This window comes from Scedosporium apiospermum (genome assembly GCF_000732125.1).
Source record: "Scedosporium apiospermum strain IHEM 14462 chromosome Unknown SEQ_SAPIO_0033, whole genome shotgun sequence".
Lineage (NCBI taxonomy): Eukaryota > Fungi > Ascomycota > Sordariomycetes > Microascales > Microascaceae > Scedosporium > Scedosporium apiospermum.
This window is the reverse complement of record NW_015971734.1, coordinates 961,076-980,928: the sequence shown is the minus strand read 5'-3', so window position 1 is coordinate 980,928 and position 19,853 is coordinate 961,076. Positions and strand designations below refer to the sequence as shown.

At 52.0% G+C, this 19,853-nt stretch overlaps 7 protein-coding genes across 7 annotated transcripts; 3 read left to right on the top strand and 4 right to left on the bottom strand.

The window, feature by feature from the left end:
• Positions 1-303: 303 nt before the first annotated feature.
• On the bottom strand, positions 304-1,706 carry SAPIO_CDS0850 (MAK32 protein; the record flags this gene model as incomplete). Its single annotated transcript, XM_016783541.1, has 2 exons — positions 304-1,460; positions 1,586-1,706. The coding sequence occupies 2 exons, from the start codon at positions 1,704-1,706 to the stop codon at positions 304-306; spliced, it is 1,278 nt and encodes a 425-aa protein (XP_016646307.1).
• Positions 1,707-3,213: 1,507 nt separating this feature from the next.
• On the top strand, positions 3,214-5,111 carry SAPIO_CDS0849 (Adenylyl cyclase-associated protein; the record flags this gene model as incomplete). The annotated part of the gene is made up of 5 exons (XM_016783540.1): positions 3,214-3,257; positions 3,320-3,581; positions 3,688-4,010; positions 4,082-4,592; positions 4,668-5,111. The coding sequence occupies 5 exons, from the start codon at positions 3,214-3,216 to the stop codon at positions 5,109-5,111; spliced, it is 1,584 nt and encodes a 527-aa protein (XP_016646306.1).
• A 556-nt stretch (positions 5,112-5,667) lies between these two features.
• SAPIO_CDS0848 (Carnitine O-acetyltransferase, mitochondrial) lies at positions 5,668-7,878 on the bottom strand (the record flags this gene model as incomplete). The annotated part of the gene is made up of 4 exons (XM_016783539.1): positions 5,668-5,794; positions 5,922-7,587; positions 7,675-7,729; positions 7,807-7,878. The coding sequence occupies 4 exons, from the start codon at positions 7,876-7,878 to the stop codon at positions 5,668-5,670; spliced, it is 1,920 nt and encodes a 639-aa protein (XP_016646305.1).
• A 1,849-nt stretch (positions 7,879-9,727) lies between these two features.
• SAPIO_CDS0847 (SWIRM domain-containing protein) lies at positions 9,728-11,982 on the bottom strand (the record flags this gene model as incomplete). Its single annotated transcript, XM_016783538.1, has 3 exons — positions 9,728-11,155; positions 11,223-11,788; positions 11,880-11,982. 3 exons carry the CDS (start codon positions 11,980-11,982, stop codon positions 9,728-9,730), a joined length of 2,097 nt encoding a protein of 698 aa, XP_016646304.1.
• Positions 11,983-12,801: 819 nt separating this feature from the next.
• On the top strand, positions 12,802-13,956 carry SAPIO_CDS0846 (putative electron transfer flavoprotein subunit alpha, mitochondrial; the record flags this gene model as incomplete). Its single annotated transcript, XM_016783537.1, has 2 exons — positions 12,802-13,089; positions 13,198-13,956. 2 exons carry the CDS (start codon positions 12,802-12,804, stop codon positions 13,954-13,956), a joined length of 1,047 nt encoding a protein of 348 aa, XP_016646303.1.
• Positions 13,957-14,040: 84 nt separating this feature from the next.
• SAPIO_CDS0845 (putative NADPH:adrenodoxin oxidoreductase, mitochondrial) lies at positions 14,041-15,607 on the bottom strand (the record flags this gene model as incomplete). The annotated part of the gene is made up of 3 exons (XM_016783536.1): positions 14,041-14,844; positions 14,944-15,366; positions 15,455-15,607. The coding sequence occupies 3 exons, from the start codon at positions 15,605-15,607 to the stop codon at positions 14,041-14,043; spliced, it is 1,380 nt and encodes a 459-aa protein (XP_016646302.1).
• Positions 15,608-17,590: 1,983 nt separating this feature from the next.
• Positions 17,591-19,434, top strand: SAPIO_CDS0844 (uncharacterized protein; the record flags this gene model as incomplete). The annotated part of the gene is made up of 3 exons (XM_016783535.1): positions 17,591-17,754; positions 17,821-18,016; positions 18,082-19,434. The coding sequence occupies 3 exons, from the start codon at positions 17,591-17,593 to the stop codon at positions 19,432-19,434; spliced, it is 1,713 nt and encodes a 570-aa protein (XP_016646301.1).
• Between the last annotated feature and the right edge of the window lie 419 nt (positions 19,435-19,853).

The window sequence follows — 19,853 nt, the reverse complement described above, 5'->3', positions numbered from 1 at the left end:
ACACATTGATCGCATACGCTCCGGAGAAAGCCTAGGGAGATGGTTCCCCCCCCTCCTCCTTTTTTTTTTCCTTCGCTTTTTTTACGCTGTCTTAGATGTGTTTGGCAAGGCGAATAGGCTCGCAGTGGGGAATTGTGGATAACCGGGATGGGATATTTTGGCGTTCAGGTGGTGACGAGTGCCGCCGCTGTGCTTCTGTCGAGCTTGATAATCAACCGGGCCAAGGTCGGGTTTACGGATGAATAAGATGAATGTGAATCCAGTGTTGAATATCTCTATTATGATAATTTCGATGACTATGAATCAGACCACGATACCTTGCTTCTCCAACCTTTGTCTAAACTCCTTTAACCTCTCGTCTACCCTGACCCCGTTCCATCTTTCATGACCGTCTTGATCTTTCTCTAGCACCGGCAGCCCTACCTGTTCTATGACAAAACTGGCTGCAATGGTGCCCCAGACTGCGGCTTCTTCGATACTTTTACCTCTCGCTAGAGCAACGGAAAGGCCGCCGAGAAATGCATTCCCGCCTCCTGTAGGGTCCACAACCTTTGCGGGATCCTGATGGTATGCAGGTATCCACCTTTCAACTCCCGGATCAACTTCGATCTCCTCCCTGGCTATAGATCCGTCTTCATCCTGCATGAGCCCAGCAAATAAGGCCTCCATGTCGATATCCGGGCGCAGCCCACCGTGCGGAAGCTCTTTCTTGGATCGTTTAAGGCCGGTTTGAGTATCTTTTCTTCTTCTTCTGCCGCCATTGCGTGCTATGTAGCAACCCTTTTCCGCTGCTCGAACTACCAGTGTAAAAGACTGGAGGCAGAGACTGGCGAGGAGTTGCTCGGCATGGCGCTCGACGGAAGCCGTTGATATCTCTCCCGTAATGGGGTCTAGCCCGTCATCACCCATGAAGCCCGCCAGTTCGGTATGGTTGGGGCTGCAGATATCCACGACAGGCAGGGTGTTCGTGCACGCAAGAAGCTCTTCGGGCGTGCACTTGTCGGGGACTGGCTCCCAGATGATGAAGGGCCTGACATACTCCTCGGGCCGTGAGCTCTGCTTGCGCAATTTCTTGATGCCTGCGACGATTTCCTGGCACCGAGCGGGGGAGCAGACAAGGTGAAAAGATTTGGCACAGAGAAGGGCTGGAGTGAGATCCTCGGCGTTGATGCGGCGCTTGGGAGTCATGTATTTGAAATCTCGCTTTCCCACGGCCTTGTACCCATTCCAGGCGCGAGTGGTGAGTCGGTCCTCGTTGGGGCGGAGCACCACCGACGTTTCCCAAGCGTCTATGATCGTGGTGAGATGAGGCGGAAAGTCCGTTCCCACATCGACGATCCAGGCTATTGAAGATGAAAGGGGCGGGGGAGACATGAGCCTAGCCCCAAGTGCGGCATACGTGCCCGCTCCCCCCGGCACGTTGTGGACGGGTGGAGTTGGGGGAAGGAATTCAATGTCGTCTATATGATCGTGAATTGTCAGCCCAGGACGTACTTGAGAGGAGCGGCTTGCGAGAACACGACGCAATAACGGAACTTGCCAATTATGAACATGGCCATTGATACGAAGTCGATCCCGGATGAACCGATGTGAGCTGTTCCCCGAGTCTCAACCTTGGTCTGCGCTTGTGAATCCCCATCATTGTCCTTGTACTTGACTGGGAACCCTCCCGGTCGAGCCTCCTGAATGTCGTCACTTTCTGCCATGCTGCAAGGAAGATCATCTATATATAAATATTATATTATATATATTATGATTAGTAGTAGTATTATTTGAAGAGGTTCTTGGAGTTTGCGATCGGGTTGCGGGTGTCAGAAGCCAGAAGCCGGAAACACCCAGGTTTGGGCAACGACCAGGCAGCGGTGTGAGTGGGGAGGCTTGGTGCAGGAGTGAATGGAAGGGCCAGCCCAAAGCCGACATGAACGTTTGGCGACAGATAGGGCTGGCAGGCTCGAGACCAAATGTTCAATTATTGATTAAATACTTCGTAGAGATTGGCAGGACGAAGATTAATACTGCAATAGTGTGGGCGATGGTGGATCCCTTCCCTTAACTTCCGCCCGCGAGAGTCTGGATATTCTAGGCTTGCCATGGTCCTCTCGATGTCCTTTGACCCTGCTTGTCAGCTCCTCGCCTTGATTGATCAACCTCGCACTCTGAACATCGATCAATCCGCTGGCTGGCCGGCTGACAGCGTAAGCTCTCAGAGGTGTTATTTGATGGATAGTGAACGTGATCCCGGAATACTGGGCGTTTATTAGTACTTTATTTCTCAGCTGCTGGCCTTCTTTTTTTTTTTTTTTTTGTACTCCCTGGAAATGGAGGCGTTAGTCATCACATCCACCTATGTACATCATTCAATTGTTTGAATTCAAGTTGATCTCGTTGTTTAATGTTTGAAAGGGAGAAGCCCCGAGAGGAAAATGCATAATATGAGAAAGTACGAAGTACAGGCAGTGGGTGGAAGTACTTTGTCGATGAGGTCCCGCTATGAACTCCAGGCAATTATAAACTATGAATTCGCCAGGTAATGACAAGCCGTTGCAGGCAGCACACCGCTAGCAGTGCATGCAGTGTACGAAGTAGTGTACGAAGGACAATTGGATGAAGTACCAGCTGCAGGTACAGCTTAAGCTTACGAAGTACCTGTGTACAATGATACAACTGTACTTGGACTAGAAGTGTCCAGGGTCCAAGGTAGAATTAATTCAATGTTATTAATACTTCGTACTTTGTCTTGGAGGCGCAGGCTACACTACCAAAGTATTCATTTGATGCTGTTCTGACGAAGATCTCCGTCTATCTGCGCAACCAAGCTCATTCCAGGCAACATTGAAACAAGTGTGTCCCCCTCCCCCAAACTCGGGATAAGAAGGCAGGGTTTCTATTTTCCTACTTCACCCTGTTGTGCGTTGAATTGAATATCCTCGATCCGTTATTGCCCTCGAGCTCGAGCGCCTCAGTTTCCGGGCTGTTTTCTTCTCTCTCATTCGACTCTTCTCAGTACCTACGAAGTAGCTCCCCCTGAGCTGTCAACCTTGCATTGATCGCAGCCATCTCGAGCCTCAGCCCTTTTCTCTCCCCCCCCCCACTCCCCTTTTCTTCTTCTTCCACGCCTGCGATCTATCATCATCCTGCATCTGGAGAGTTTTTCGGTTACCAATTTGCCTCTTTTTTTTTTATCCGTAGCTGTAGTCTTACGAGAACACGACCATGGCTACAAATGGCATGCACAACCTTGCGACCCTCATCAAGAGGTTCGTTAGAACAGGGGCATACCCATCCTCTATTGCGCTTTGCGTTACTGATGTCTGAATAGGCTCGAAGCTGCCACAGCAAGGCTGGAAGACATAGCCGAATCTACTCAAGGCCTTCCGCCTGCTTCCGCCTCGTCTCCCTCTTCTTCGTCTGCTCAGGCCCCGGTAGCATCAATCTCCGCGAACGCTCCTGCGCCCCCAACCCCGGTCGTGCCCGCCGAGCCCGTTCCCGAATCAGTCGAAGAATTTGACCACTTTGTTAAAGAGTCAGTAATGAAATATGTGGATATTGCGAAGGAGATGGATAGCCAGGTTTCCGAGCAGGTACGACACTTCGAACCCCGCAAGTATCCTCTCATGACGCCCACCTCCGCAGGCCGCAACCGCCCGCCATAATACTCCGCTAACGGATGATGTATTCTCCCTATAGGCTCAAGCCTTACTCGACGGATTCCGTGGTCAACGTGACTTTCTACTCATCTCAACAAAGGCAAAGAAGCCCGATATGACCGGTTCGGAAATGTCTGTATTTCAAGATCTCGTTAAGCCCATCAGCGAATCCATTGCCCGCGTAGGCTCGATCAAAGAATCGAATCGCGCTTCCAAATATTACAATCATCTTTCGACCGTCTCCGAGGGCGCTCTAGTTCTCGCCTGGGTCACTGTGGACAACCGGCCCTGGAAGCATGTCGAGGAGAGCCTTGGATCTGCTCAATTCTTCGGTAATCGTGTTCTGCAGGAGTTCAAAGAGAAGTATGCCTGCCTCCGCGTTATATTGACGACACGCGACAGAAGAATCTCGATCTAATCCATAAACCTACTAGGGATCCCAAGCAAGTGGAATTCGTTCAAACATTCTACCAAGTTTTCCGACACCTCGCTGAATACGTCAAGCAATACTTCCCCAACGGAATCATATGGAACTCTAATGGGAAGCCCGCCAAGGAGGTGATGGCAGAAGTCGCTTCTCGCCAACAGCAACACCCCTCAGGCCCTGCGGCACCAGCCGCTGGGGGACCGCCCCCTCCTCCGCCCCCGCCTCCGCCTCCAGCCTTCCTCGTTGACTCGGCTCCTCCGGCGCCGCCCACCTCGACTGGCATCGGCGCTGTGTTCTCCGAGCTTAACAGAGGAGAAGCTGTCACGAAGAACTTGCGCAAGGTGGACAAGTCAGAAATGACGCACAAGAACCCGTCGCTGCGAGCTGGCTCGACGGTGCCGGACAAAGATTCATCGAGCCGTGGTAAGAGCCCTGCACCGGGCAAAAAGCCCAAGCCGGAAAGCATGAGGGTGAAAAAGCCCCCCAAGAAAGAGCTGGTGGGCAACAAGTGGATTATTGTAAGTTGGGTAGCCCCCCCACAAAACCTCGACTTTACAACGAGAGTAGATCTAACACGCCCGTCCAACGAGCAGGAGAATTACGACAGTCCACCAGACCCTATTGAGATCGAAGCCTCCATCTCACATTCGATCCTTATCAGCAAGTGCAGCAAAACCACTATTATTGTCAAGGGCAAGGGGAACGCCGTGACAGTAGAGAACACCAACAGGTTATCCCTTGTTATTGATAGCCTTGTGTCAACCGTCGATGTCGTCAAATCACAAAACTTTGCACTCCAAGTCATGGGGTCGATACCGACGACAATGATGGACCAAGTTGATGGCGCTCAGGTCTATCTCAGCAAAGAGAGCACAGGGACCAAGATCTTCTCAAGCAAGTCGGCTGGTATTAACCTGAATATCATTTCCGGACCGGAAGACGACTACAAGGAGGTGCCTTTGCCTTCCCAGCTCTGCTCTTACTACGATGCGGAGAAAGACGACCTCGTCAATGAAATCGTCGCCCATGCCGGTTAAGGCACAGGCTCTAGCGAGCTGGTCTCTTGTTCCGAACATGCTTGTTCGATTTTTTCAAATGTTGCTTCATGCTGTCCGTCACGGCCAACCCTTCTGTTCTAGAGTTTGCATTCCGGGGGGCGTCATGACAAGACTGCGAGACAATTTGTTTGGGCGGCTAGGGAGGAAATCAGCAGCCAGGTCTCTTGTAAATATTAATCTAGTTCCCAATCTTACCCTTTGGATACTCTTCTTTTTATTTTATAGATATCAGTTCCCAAGATCATCTTTGAGTCGGCGATAGTCACAGTTATATATATATATGCGCCCAACGAAACACTAATGCCAAATGGTAATGTTTGGCTGAAGCCATCTAATTCCTACTCGAAGGACTCCTGCATACCAGACATGCCGGTAAGTCGACCCACGAGAAAATGCTGATAAAAAAAAAGTTACAAAGTATACATGTACATATACGGGTCCATCCGCATACGATGCACACGCAGTTCGACTGATATTGTTTTTTTGTATCCAAGTAGCAGGCTTCCCCCCCTTCCCAGATGAACTCTCGACTCCTTTACAGCTTGGGCTTCGACGCCTCGAGAGTGGGCGCGAGGAGATCCCGAAGCTCGTTGGCGGCTTCGCTGAGGTAGAAGCTCATCCTATCGCTGCCGAGACCCTTGGATACGATGTTGAAGTTAAGGCTAGAAGGCAAGTTAGTGATTATGCATCATAGAAAAAAAAATGTATATGTGAATGAGTAAGGAGAGAGAGGGCGGTGCAAAGTGTAGTAATAAGGAGAAGTCTATATAAAGCGGCGGAAGTGCTTACCTGTTCTCGTTGATCATGTATGCGATGCCGAAGCCCTCAGGGATAACCTGGCTCCATCCGTAACCGTTGAAGAACTCGGAGCTAAGCTGAGAAGTCGACAAATACCACGAGCTCGAGTAGCTGAAAGCGGGGTCCTGGTAAATGGCGGGCACCTGCTCACCGGGCTCGAGGAGCCTCTTCAATCCGAAGAGATGTCGGTCAACGCCCTTGCCGTCCGAGGCGGCCGCGATGTACTCGAGGTGCGAGTCGACGGCAGTGCGGAACAGCTTGACCTTCTCCGGGTCGGAGGCGTTGGGGTCAACCATGGCATTGCACCAGGCAACGGAGTCCGGCGACACGGTTCGGCAGGTCTCGGTGCGGCCGAGCTGGAATCGGCGGGTGGCGGCCGATTCGTATGTGGGGCGGTTCTTGCCGTACATCTTCTTGTAGGCGAGCTGGATGATCATCTGAACGTAGGCGTCGGGAGAGCACCTGAACTTCTTGATCAGGCCCTTGCCGTAGCCCTGGTAGGCCTGGATGGCAAGCTGGTGCTGGCCGATGACGTCCCGGAAGTCCTTGACAGCGCGGTCAATCTCCGCCTGAACCTCCTTCGTGATGTGGAACTTGACGGCCTCCGGCTCGGGGAGGTTGGAGCGAATAGAGGGGTCGGAGATGTCAATCTTGTTGTTGAAGATCAGGTCGTTGATAAAGTCATTAATCCTGTGGGTAGGGGTACCGTCCATCATGGAGTGTTCACCCATGAAGCCGGAGGTACCGTTGTCGTTGATGATGAACTGCAGAGGCTTGTCGTACCAACGGTTGGCACCATCTCCGTGCCAGTACTGGTGCGCGCGCTCCTCGAGAGTCACGGGGGCCGCATCGTCGAGGCAGACAACGAAGGACGACGCCTCAATCGCCTCAATCGCGGCAGCGTGGCTGGGGTGGGCATTGAGGAGGATCTGGCGGGCATCGGACCAAACATCTCGGTTCTCCGACGTCAACGCGCCGACGGGGGGGACGGAGCTCGACGCCAGTTGGTAAATCCTGTTGAACTGCTGCTCAAGCTCCGCAGCGTTGAGCTGCTTTCCGCCAACCTCGTGAGCCACCTTGAAGATCTGGTTCTTTCGGATGACGATGATGTGCTTGTTCTCCTGGGCGGGGAACTGGATAGGGTAGTCGGCGGGACGAGCGGCGACACGGCTGGTGTTGAACATCCACTTGTAGCTGTCCATGCAAATGGGCACCTTCTTCATGTATTCCGGCTCGAGAGTGCCAGAGTCGACCAACTTCTTGAACTCGAGGACGGCGCTGGAGATGGCAGCGGCGCGCTTCGCCGGGTTTCTCCTGTGGCGGTCATCGCGGTGAGAGTAGAAGTAGCTGACGTAGGGGACCACGGGGTCGCGATAGGCAAGGTACGCCGCCTCGTTCCACCAGTCATAGATCCAGTTCTTAACATTGGGGTCCTCCCGCCTGGCGATAAGCTTCTCCTGCAACTTTCGGCCAACACCACCGGGCTTGATGAATTCCTCGACTGCCGCCTTGCTAGCCTCCAGCTCGGTGGGAGTTAGGATAGCGCGTAGGGACTTCAAGTACCTGGCGCTAGTCTCTTCGAGAGTGGGAACGGGTAGTTTAGGGAGAGACTCCTGGAATCGGAGCATTGGTCCCTTGCTCTTATCCTCGACATATCCTGTGCGGCGAGAGAGAAAGCGTTAGGGACACACGACGTATAGAAGAGCAAGGAGACATCGGTGTATGCGATTTTGGGGCAGCTTACCTGCCGGGAGAGAGCTGTTGTTTCGCCGAGCCGCAGGAGCCATTGTCGCAGCGATCTGTGGAAGACGAAAGAGTTGGTTAGCCGACCTTGCCCACCAATTCCTGGGCCAAGGGAAGGAATGGTAAAACATACCCGAGTGGAAGAAGGTGAGTGCTTGGAAAGGGTCCTGGATGATGCCGCAGCAAGACGCCTGGCAGCGAACATGGCCAATAGTCTGGAGGAGCGTGGATAATAGTTGTGGAAGAGTAAGGTTGAAGGACGAGAGCGGGCAGGAGGAGTAGGATTAGTAGAGTCCTTAAGCCTTCTTCCCGGGCCAAAAGATGGCTAACGAGCAGGTGTTAGCCTAGGTTACCAAGTCCTACAGGCTATGAGGCTGGCGTGTGGGGGAGAGGGTCGGGACAGCTACCTACTACTACGAGGTAGACGAGCTTCTTGGTATAACGACAAGGCCCGGTTTTGTCACTCACAAGCCTGCGAAAGTACGAAGTAGGATTAACGACGCGGGCAGGGATGTTGGACTGGCCGGTTGTATTGGAATTTGGAAGTCGAATGGCGTCTCCGAGTTGCCGGGGGGCGTGGACTCAATGGCGCGGGACAAGCAAGATGAAGATGCCGAGTAGCATTGATGGGCGACGGACGAGGTACTGAGGTACGAAAAAGTACACGACTCCGAAAGTGGAAGGTTTCAAGAGGGGCAGATTTCCAGCATGTCCGAGCCGCGGCAACGACCTGGAAGTAACCGTGGTGTTCAAAGAAAGCAATGTCAAATGCCGCTTTGATAGTGAGCCGTCTCTGTTTCTCTTGTTTCTTTTTTGTTCTTTTATCTTGTCTCCTTTTACTTCGTATTTCATTGTCCTTTTCTGTTGACCGACTTATATTGAATGCGAGCAAAGGCCCATCTATGGTCCACCATGCCGCCGTGCTATTGCTTATTATCAAAGAGACCCCGAAGACGGCGCAGATCAATTGATCTTTCCTCCTGTCCGAGTTAACCCTACGACGAGTGTTCAACATTTGAGCGACACTACATCCTTCACAATAAACTTAATTGGAGGCAAGTGAGGCAGTAATTCATGTACCTGCATGTACCAGATCTCTTGGTGAGCTAAAGAGGACAACCCCACATGCCGAGGTTAAAATCCCGGCATTTGCCGAGAGCCATTTTTCGAGATTCGACCGCGGAGCTGCGAAGTGGTGGAGTTGCTGGGGTGTACTTCGTAAACTACACTACTCCGTACAGAATAATCTAGATCACACGACGAAGTAAATAAACTACGGAATACACCACTTCTTCAGGAAGGCACCTTGTTTTCAGAAGCCTGAAAGGCGCAAATTCTGGAAGCCTGCGTGGGGTAAGGATAAAAGTAATTCGAGTGGTTTGTGGTCCGTTGACAGATGTCATCTCGATGTATATCGTACGTAGTGTAATACAACTCCGTTTACAAGTAGTGTACAACTGATAGAGGCGGGAAAGTTCATGTGAAAATGCCATGGGCCGCCGGAATCCAAGGCGTACACTACGCGATATGACGAGGACGTCTCAAGATCGTGTCGCATCGGTCGATAGAAGCAAGTTATAAGGCTACTTTTACTCGAGTTTTGATGAGCCGTAATAGTACATCCGAGCCCGTTTGGTACAAATTGGAGAAGCACAAGACCAAAAACTGCAGGTACACTACAAGACTAGGTGACAGAAAAAGGCAAAAGAAAAAGAGAAGAAAAGAAAAGGAAAAGAAAGAAAAAGGAAAGGGGGAAGGGGAGCCCAATACTACCACCGAGGGAGTACATGCGCACTCATGTCAAAGTAGTCGGCATAAGGCTGCATTCTAACCCCAGTCCAAGGATGGAACCAGTGATCCTAACCCGCTCCACGACCATCACCAAACGCCAAGATTATCTTATGATTCTTCCATTAATGTTTTGCGAGTTTGGCAGGTCGTCCTGTAGAAAGTAGGACTAAATGTCAACAGCGCAAACAAGAACGAAACCCAAAGCCCTCATGACATCCCTAACCCAATTCAGAAACACTGTCGACGCGAAACGTCTGCCTCATTCAAGCATCGTACGTCTTAACTTGCCCCTCGCTCGAGAGTGGTTGGATCGTTGTGCCAGCGTTGTTTGCTTGTTGGAAGCCAAGCCGTTCGCTATCACCACCAACATCCAGCGCCATACGCACACCGGTCTCGCCACCAGCGGCTACGCTCGCCTTCAACGCCTCCTGGGCCTCGCGCACTCGGCTTTTGAATGCCAGCCGGTCCAAGAAAAGCTGCTGCCTTCCCCGCTCGAGCTCGCGCTTCTCAGCTTGGAGAATCGCTTCCATATCATTGAAGTACTTGAGCTTCAGTTCAAGCTTTTGAAGCATGACGTTAGCCGCTGCCGACACAAGCCTAGTCATTTCCCTTTCTTCGTGCGAAGCGAATCCCGCAGCACGCGCGCCGATAGATGCGAGAGGAATTGAAGCTAATGCACTAGTCGATGTGGTAGTTGTTGTGGTCGTGGTCGTCGTGGTTGTGGTGGTAACATCAACTTCCATCGACTCGGTGCTGTCGCCCGCCTTACCCTTGCCATTGGTAACTGTCGACCCTTGCTTTTCCCCCGCGAGTTTGTCTCGAAGCCGCTGCTTGAGCTCTTCTGCAGATTTATTGGCCGCTGCGGCGGTGCTAGCCGGGTCAGCGAGACTTGCAAGGAAGCCGACTACCGACATAACGGGATTATCCGCCTGGCTGAAAGGTAATTGGCCGCCCTGGCTTCCGAGTAACGGAAGCCCCACAGGCGCATTGATAGACGCAAAATCGCTGTCGAGATACTTCTCTTCAATGTCCAATTGAAGGAATCGCAGCACGCACTCCTCTCGTGTGCGGGTGCCGACATGCTGCGCAATCTCTCCCCAATCATCGTCATATCGCTCCAGACCCTCGAGGAGACGGAGGGTTTCCGCGTCAGTCCAGGCCGCGTCGCGATCAAGTGTGCTCGTGTAGGTGGGGTTGTCGACTCGCGTGTATTGCGACTTCAAATGGTTGTTTGGCATTCGGCCTTCTAAACAGCAGCCAGGGCAGAGGTCGTACTTGGTATTGGCAGCCGGGTCGCTCTTGGCGTAATGGTAATATGTCCGAGTGCAATCAATGCCACACTGATAACAATTCACCTTGGCGATTGGCGCCTTGGTGACTTCTTCGATGGATGTCGAGCCTACGCCATTCGTAGCAGGCGCTTCGCCGTTCGTCTTTCCCTCTCCCTTGTTCAACTTCGTACCCTTGGCGGATGCCTCGTAGATGTTTCGTCCGATCTCTAGGTTGAGATCAGTCTTGGCGGCTGTTCCGGCTACTGTCTTCGCTTCCGTGTCATGATTCTTTTTGCCCTCCAGTACAATGGGGTCCGCGGACGGTTGCCAGGGTTGAAGACCTCTGGGAGTGTCGCAAATGATCTTGAAGTGACCAGTAAATGGGGGACCAACGTGGGATGATCGCTGCTGCATATCGACCTATAAAGCAACAGAACGGTTAGTCCAAAAACGGGCATGTACGCGCAAGCTGGGGAGGAAAACTCACTTGGTAGTTTATTAAGCCCCATTGCTCAAGGAAGGCGTGGACACGCATAATTGCGCACACATCTCCCGCCAGATTTCGGCGGCACGCAGTCACAGTTAAGTACTCCGAGGGATTGAGGCGGTATGTGTTGATCATAAAGTCACGGTAATCCTTGTAGACTGCTGGCGTCTTGCTTCGGTTCCTGTTGTTGAAGAACTCTGGTAAAGCCTTCTTCTCAATGGGATGAATATCCGTCATCTCAAACCACGTGCTGTAGCTGGGCAAGATGATGGCATGAGTCTGGGAAATTAGATGCTCTCGAGCTGCTGATTCGACTGTCTCCTTCGTTTTCGTCTCCTGTTTATCGGCTGCGCCGTCGGTTGCGTTCTCGTCGGCCTGCTTGTTGGCATTTTGTCCGTCTTTGCCATTCTCCTGAGCCTCAACCATCACCGCGTCTTCGATTCCCGTCCCTGCACCGTGGCTTGGCGCAGATGCCTGGTCGGCGGGCTTCTCGCTTCCGGATGCGGGGGTAGCATTATCCTGTTTGACGACGGCATCCGCATCGCCACCTTCAGTCATTTGGACATCTGAATGAGAGCGAGAATTAGCAATCGATAAATTCACGGCCGCCAGAATACTCAAATACAAGAAAGATCTTGATGGTTTGAGATAAGGTACCTTCGGATCCGTCGACCTGCTGGAGCGGGGGCTGCGCCAGGATAGCGTTAGCACCGGGTGATGCGGCATTGGTCGGAGTGCCGTATTCTCCAGAATCGTCCATGTTGGAGAGGCTGGGAATGGTAAATGCGCAAGGCGCAACGATATTTGGAATGCAGTCTCAACCAAGTGCCGTGACACCTCCTCAGCAACGACTTTTTTGTTGGTCGCGATAATCGGTCAACTATTCTCAAGCTGTGCGCGAGGGTCGAAAAAAAGATACAATGGAGATGGTTAGAGGAAGCGCTAGATGACGCGATGGTCGCAAGGGGTGCGAAGTGATAGGGTCGAGAGTAAATTGATGAATAGCCTCTTCTCCAAGGTCGCGTTTGGAGGATGAAATTTTGGCGCGCCTTTGGTGAAGGGGGAAAACGAACACTGACTGGCTCCAATGTGACGCAGGCACTGTACGTAACACAGTGTGGAGGCATGAGACAGCCGCGTTGACCCATAACATAACCTGCGAGTGAAAAAATTGTACTGTGTACAAAGGTACACTAGACTCGTAGAAACGGATTATTATATCTCCGACTTGGTTGCACTTCCGGGATTGAGCCGCCGATTATCCACGCTCACTGCAAAAGTTGATAAAATGTCGAAGGATCGCACTAAATCGGTACAATCGACCGGAAGTATATCGGCGTGCAGAATGAACTTTGGCCACGGTGAGCGGGTCAGCGTGACCTCGGGCCGCGAACAAGCGCACCCTCGTCCTAGCTTTTCCAGACCCTTTGAAATCTCTCGAGAACTCCCAGATAACATCCACCATAACACCCAGCCTTGAGGATTCCTTCTTCGCCTCTTCCTCATCCCCACCGCTGGCCATTTTCACCTTATCTCGAGCGGCAGTCTCGCCCAGCGCAGGAGGGCGAAACCAGTTACGATGCTTTTCAATTCGATTCGGCCGTCCCTCGGCAATGTGAGCCGCGGTCTTCACTCCGCCCTCCGCACCCCCAACTCTGCCTCGCTGCTGTCCACCCTCGCGATTCTCGAGCAGCGAGATGGCCAATTGAACCAGGGGTCACTGAGCGCTATCACAGCTGCGAAGAAGCTCGGAGGTTCGGTTCATGCCTTTATCGCTGGCAGTGATGTGAGCGGGGCCGCCCAAGAAGCTGCTAAGGTTGCTGGAATCGAAAAGGTCGTCAAGGTGTCAAACAACGCCTACGAAAAGGTACTGACAGATCAATTACACCATGGCACTGGTAGATTATTACCTAGTTCTATGTCTAGATCTTTTCTTGACTCTCGGTAGCTAATTGGAACCCATTTCTCCATATAGGGTATTCCCGAGAGCTTCGCCCCGCTCCTAGTCGAGAACATCAAGAAGGGTGGCTATACACATGTCATCGCCGGAAATACAGCCTTCAGCAAGAATGTGTTGCCGCGTGTGGCCGCTCTCCTCGACACCCAGCAGATTTCGGACATTACCGCTATCGAGAACGAGAACACTTTTGTGCGCCCCATCTACGCTGGTAACGCCATCGCGACAGTCGAGTCTTCCGACCCCCTTAAGATCATTACCGTCCGAGGCACTGCCTTCCCTGCCGCCGCCGTAGAGGGCGGTTCCGCTACCGTTGAGGATGGTGCGGACCCCAAGGCCGAGACATCTACTGAGTGGTTGTCGGAAGACTTGACCAAGTCTGACAGGCCTGATCTGGCGACGGCCAGCAAGGTTGTCTCTGGCGGCCGTGGTCTGAAGTCCAAGGAAGACTTCGACAAGATTATGACTCCCCTCGCCGATTCTCTTGGTGCCGCCATCGGTGCCTCCCGCGCGGCTGTCGACAGTGGCTACGCCGACAACAGTCTCCAGGTTGGCCAGACCGGAAAGGTTGTGGCTCCCCAATTATACTTGGCCGTTGGTATCTCGGGTGCCATCCAGCACTTGGCTGGTATGAAGGACAGCAAGGTTATTGCGGCGATCAACAAGGATGCGGATGCGCCCATCTTCCAGGTTGCCGATGTCGGCCTCGTTGGTGACCTCTTCACTGAAGTGCCGAAGCTCACTGAAGAGCTTAATAAGATTGAGAAGAAGGCGTAGTCTATTTTATATGTCTATATATCATGATATTATTACAACACATCCCTAGCATGTAGAGTAGTGAATAGATTCGATCCGGATGGTTTAGTCCAGAACAGCGAGCATATCTCTAGTGTTCGTGAACTTGATTCGCTCCCGGTTGGATTCAGCACCTCTTTCCTTCTCAACCCGATCAATGAGCTGCCAGTCCTTCCAACTAACGACGTGGGGGATATTGTCACTCGGGGTGTCCGCCTTGACTCCTTCCCATCCGGCAAGCTCAGACCTAGCCCCGGAGTTGAGGAAAGGTGCGCCAGCATTGAGGTCTTCCACGATCGTATCGGCCGTGGCAAAGGCATCTTGCATCGTAGAAGCAATTACGCCAGTAGGGCCCCGCTTGACCCAACCGGCGCAATAGATTCCAGAGACAGGCTGCTTTGTCGTGGTGTCTCGAACAACTCGCCCTAGACCATCGTTCAAGATAACACCGCGCTTATGGTCAAACGGAATCCCGGCCTCTTCGAACCCTTGTAACGCTAGAGATTTATAGCCTATAGATCTAAACACGAGCGACGACTCGAACTCAACGTATTCCCCGGTCCCGACAGCGCTTGCATGTGGATCTGACACTGAAGAAAGAGCCGTTCGTTCAAAGATTGCGCTGGTTAGACGGTTGGGATCGCTCCCGTTGGCGACGAACTTATTGGGGGTTAGGCAGAATTCCAGTGACCATTTCTTGTCCGCTGTAGATGAGTGAGTGTCTGATCCCGACTGGAGGAGACTCATGAGCCGCTTTGTTGGCCTTGGGAGACTGGAAAGGTCGGATGGGATAAGGCCTTCTTGAATTGGTTGGAAGGCCACATTCGGGAGTTTCATCAACTCGCGAGCCTCTTTGATGGTGAATGCGGCCTAGCACGAGTATTAGCTTACTAGCTTTGAGTTTGACGGGCAGGTGGTGGGCCATTTTTAACATGCCTGCATCGGGCCTCTCCGCCCCACGACCCTCACCCTCTTGACTCTGTTCCTGGATAGCTTATCCAATGCGCCCTCAGTAATGTCAGTCTTCCGCAGGGCATCAACATCAGTCAAGAGAATTCTCGCCACATCGAGAGCAACATTTCCTTGCCCAATGATCGTGGCGGTATCACCAGACTCGAGATCTGGGTCTAGACCCGCATGCTCCGGAAGACCGTTATACCACCCCACAAACTCTCTGGCAGAAAAGATCCCCTTCAAGTTCTCTCCAGGGATACCTAGAACGCGATCCTCCGCCGCACCGTAAGCGAAGGTTGCCGCATGGTAGTGGCTGAGTATAGTGGCAAGATCAACCTTGCTGCTTCCAGGGGTGGCCAGCGGATTACCGACGGAAACGTTGCCCAGGAAGCGGAAGTTGGGCGATGAGGCGACTTCTTCAAACTTTTCTTGACAGTTCTATAATCGGAGGTTAGCGGACGACGGCTGCCGAGTCCACGTGAATGAGGCAAGGCAAGACGAGTTGCCTTTTAGTTGCACAACAAACCTTAACCTCCGGGTGATCAGGAGCCACCCCGAATCTTACAAGACCGTATGGAACAGGAAGAGCCTCGTACATGTCTATCTTTGCCTGTGGTACCCGGGCCATCACCTTGTATGCTGTGTAGAAACCTGCTGGCCCAGACCCGATGATCGCCATCCGAAATGGTGTCTCTGGGTTGCTGGCCGCAAGCGTTCTAGTGGTGGACAGGCATCGTCGGGCAAGTTTGCAAGGCGAACAAACCCAGGGCTTAACGCCTCGGGAGATGTTATTCATACTGCAATGAGGCGCATGAACCACCACTAAAGATAGATAGCAAGGAGGTAAATTCCCAATTGTCCGTTTGTCAATGAAACTTATCAATTGTTGACCTCGACGGAAACAATTGATCTTCACAAAGGACCGAATTTACGGGACCTTCGGAAGCATTCAACGCAGTGAGTCACTGATGTCCACGAAAAGTGTGATAATACCGGAAACTACTTACGAAGTCTTACAAAGTCGGTCCTTTGCGCCAAGGCCGGATGGACATTGGATTTTGATTGAAACCGAGAGTCAAATGAAGTAAATAATTGTCGTTCTTATGCCGCGGCTGACTCATCGACTCCGATCGTCCAGATGCACTTCCAAGTCTTCGTCTACTTTAGTCGACTGCTCTGCCGTGGCAATTGAACAATTGATGGATCAAATGCAATTATGTTACGCAAGTTGAAGATCGGGTTCTTCAATTGTCAATGCTTCGATAATAAATCCTAACTTATACATTATCTAGATAGTCATGTAAGCATGAATCTTGCTCTCTCAGTGCTGGACTGTCTTCAAGCGCTTGGATACCTTAGACTGACTGTCCTTCGTATGTACTAGCGGAAGTGGCCCACCGGAATGGTCCGGAGGTTGAGGCACATGGGTTTCGGTGTCGTGGAAGCTTGACCACATCCCGTCCCGGGTTGCCTTTGCGAGGCACTCCATGCCAGTCCACGCATTTCCAACCTCACACAGAGACCCTTGTCGCCATACCAATGACCCAGGGCAGAGCATCCCGGTGAAACTGTGTCAAAGACGTATACTTACTCCTTTTGTCTTTTATGTCGGGGGCGGAGGTGATACGACTATAAGTCCAAGTCCAGGCCCTAGATGTCGAGAGGGGCCGATCCAGGTTCGAGTTAGTCAATTTTTGACTCAGTTACGCTCATCCCAAGGATGTGGTGTGCCGAGAAGGTGCTCGAATCCGCTTGTTCCTTCCCAGATTCCACAACTCCCTCGTAGTAACTTTGTATACCAGGATCTGGCAAGAACTTCCAACCGAGTAGTTCAAGTGGAAAGACCACGACCAGGGGCCAAGTGGTCATTGGAGCGCTCAGAAGGTTAGAAAATTGCAGTTTTCGTAGCTCGTAGGAAGAAACTGGGATTCGATCCCGGGAGCGACCTGCGAGCGACTTTTTTTTTTTTTTTTTTTTTTTTTTTTTTTTTTTCTCTATATATATATATATATATTATTTCATTTTTGTTCTTAATTCCTCATCCTAACTGTACATCTGGGCCTCATATATGCAACAGTTATTATTTAACACGTCATAGTTTCCTTTCTTTCCTTCAATTTTTCTTTTCTGATTTGATTCTCGAACCTAGACGATACGCGATGTGCCTTAGATGGGGGTTTCTCTTTCTATCTACCATCTTGATCTCCTAGACGAAATATCACAGGTCGTTTGAAGCGTCAATAGTGTATTAGTCACGTCCTCGTGTTGCTCCATTGTACTTCGTATTGTCCAGAGCTATGGCTGCGTGAAGAGCTTTAGTGGGGGAGTGTTGACAGCGGAACTGGTTGCTGTGGTAACAAGCTTAACCACGCTTCCTCGTATTATCTCGAGGTGCGATGCTACCTGTTGACGTATCTCAAACTCGAGTTCCCGCCGCGCAATCGTGCCCCATCCATCGACAATTTAAATCATTTACAAAGTGACAATAACACGAAGTAACCCTATCGATCGGATGGTGTAGGCCTCTCTCACCCATAGTTCCCCTCCCGCCCATCAAGGCGAGACTTTTATATTTAGCCTCTCCAAGCAACTTTACGGCCCGCTCTATCATCGCCTTAAACACTTCGTATCGCTGGTCACAGAACTGTCTGTTTTCTACGCGATGCCGCCGCCTCGAGAGCCGTTCCTCGACGGCGTCGAACGTTACGACCCGATGTCTCCCACTAAGCCTTTCGACCCCAAGGCTGTCACCAGGGCGAGCTTCGAGCCAAAACCCAAGAAACCAAAGCCAAAGGGACCACTGGTTTCATTCAACCGCCATCCTGAGTAAGTGGCTTTGCTCATCCTGTCACAGAGATAAGGGATACTGACATAGTCTCCTCTCGCGCAAAGTGCCCACGTTCCTCTGAGCTACAGGTCGTCGAATTATAAACCGATGAGCCGACGAACGAAACAATGGATTGTGTGGATGCGCAGGGTTCAGCTATGCCTCCGGCTTCTGGCCCTCGTTGCTAACCTAGGAATCTTGGCCATGATGATCCTCATCTCTGGGATCGACAACAAGACCTCGTGGGTTCTGCGGATCATGGTAAATTTAATCTTCTAAACTTTAAGCTCGATAACCTTGCGGGGCTTCTAGCTAACTGGCCTTAGTCTGGACTGGGGGCCCTCCATTGTCTTTATGCCGTTTACCACCTCGCCCGTCCCGCCGGCGGCCGTACTCCGTCGTCCTCCGCCGCCTACCAGCTCTTTGCGGCCTTGTCTGATCTCTGCGTCGTGCCGGTTTATGCTTTTGGCGCCAAGGTTGTTAACGATAAATCCCCCGAGTGGTCCACCATCCTGGCCGACAAGGACCTTGTGGAGACATTCTCCCTCGTCTTGTACTATCTCCTCTTGTCGTCCGGAGGCTTGCACACCTTGTCTCTCTGCATATCCATCTGGCTCGGCGTTATGTTTAGGAAGATTACTCTCATGCCCCCGGATATGAACCCTCTAGAGGAGCACCTCACGGCTCGTTCGCGACACAAGAAAGCCAAGTCTTCGGTTTCCACGGTCTACACGGACTACTCATCGGAGAAGCGACTGTCTACGCCGTCGGAAAGCCGTGGTCCGACCGTCCCATTCCACCATACGCGGGCTGGGTCATCTGTGACGTTTGGCAGTAGGGATTCTCGCCTTGACCTGCCAAGCCGTCACTATCAGATAACACCTGGAACATCAACGCCAAGGCATTCGACTTGTTCGATAGATGTTAAGCGCGCATCCTTGCCGGCATCCCGTTCTTCGAACCGAGGATCATATGTCGGAGTGCCCGTCGACGAGCCGCATTTCGAAAATTCCTACGATAACGACTCGCCCCGATCGAGCAAGCAGCCGAGAACGGGCAAGTTTACGGAGACATGGCATGCTACCGACTCGCTTATTTCTCGTACCCAGCAGCGCAACCGAGCCCTGGCCGCCCAAGAACGAGACAGAGCAAGCAAGTCTTACGAGATCCTCAACCAACCATACACCTATGATGACTCGGGCGATGAGGCTGAGAGGGACGAGAACATCCTCACGGGTAGTGACTGCGAGGATAGTAGAGGAGCGTATGACCAGCACCCTAACCCTCTTCGTCTTAACCCTGCGACACCGCCGAGGCCAAAGACACCCTACTATGCCTTCCCGTCCAATGTCCTGTCCGAGACAAGCCTCAATAAGCGCACCGTGAGTGGTAGCATGGATATCACCGACGAGAGACCCGTAGGGGCGCCGACCACGCGAAATTCCGGGTACAGGAATAGCTCCATCCAGCCAGAGAGCGCCTTTTACTCGAAGCCCTATGGAGAGCTCAAGCCCGCGACCCCACCGATCATGGTGGGAAGCAATCGCCAGGTCTCGTCCGGTAACGATTATGACTCGCAGGCGGCTTCCCGGTTCGGTCGACGGAATGTCAGTGGTAAGGTTGCCGAAGAGGGAAGGGCTGGACGTGCCTACGAGAGGCTGTCTAGGTATGGTGATTGAAGAAGAGTCTTTTCACACACTCCCGGCGTTTTGATATTTGCATATGGTCGATTGACCAGAAGGGAAAGGTAATTGGGTTAAAACTTGGGGATGGACTGGGTTGGACGCCGAGTGGTTGGGATGGGGCAGGTTATGGATTGCAGGATGAGGTTGATGGATCTTTTGTTTTTGTCTTGTTTTGTTGGCAGTGATTTTATTGCCGGATTAGCTTGTTATGTCGCATGTACGAATAAGGTCGGAGTTAGAGAGAGCAAAGATGAAATGGAAGCGTATCAGACATTACTTTTTATTATATCAGTCCTCGGTGAAGCTCCGTGTGCACTGCAACTATTTTCCTCTCGATATCCAAGGCAAGATAATCCTATCAGCGGCAGAGATGAAGAGCTCTGGGCCCTGGGATAGCGAGCAAGTCGTCCATC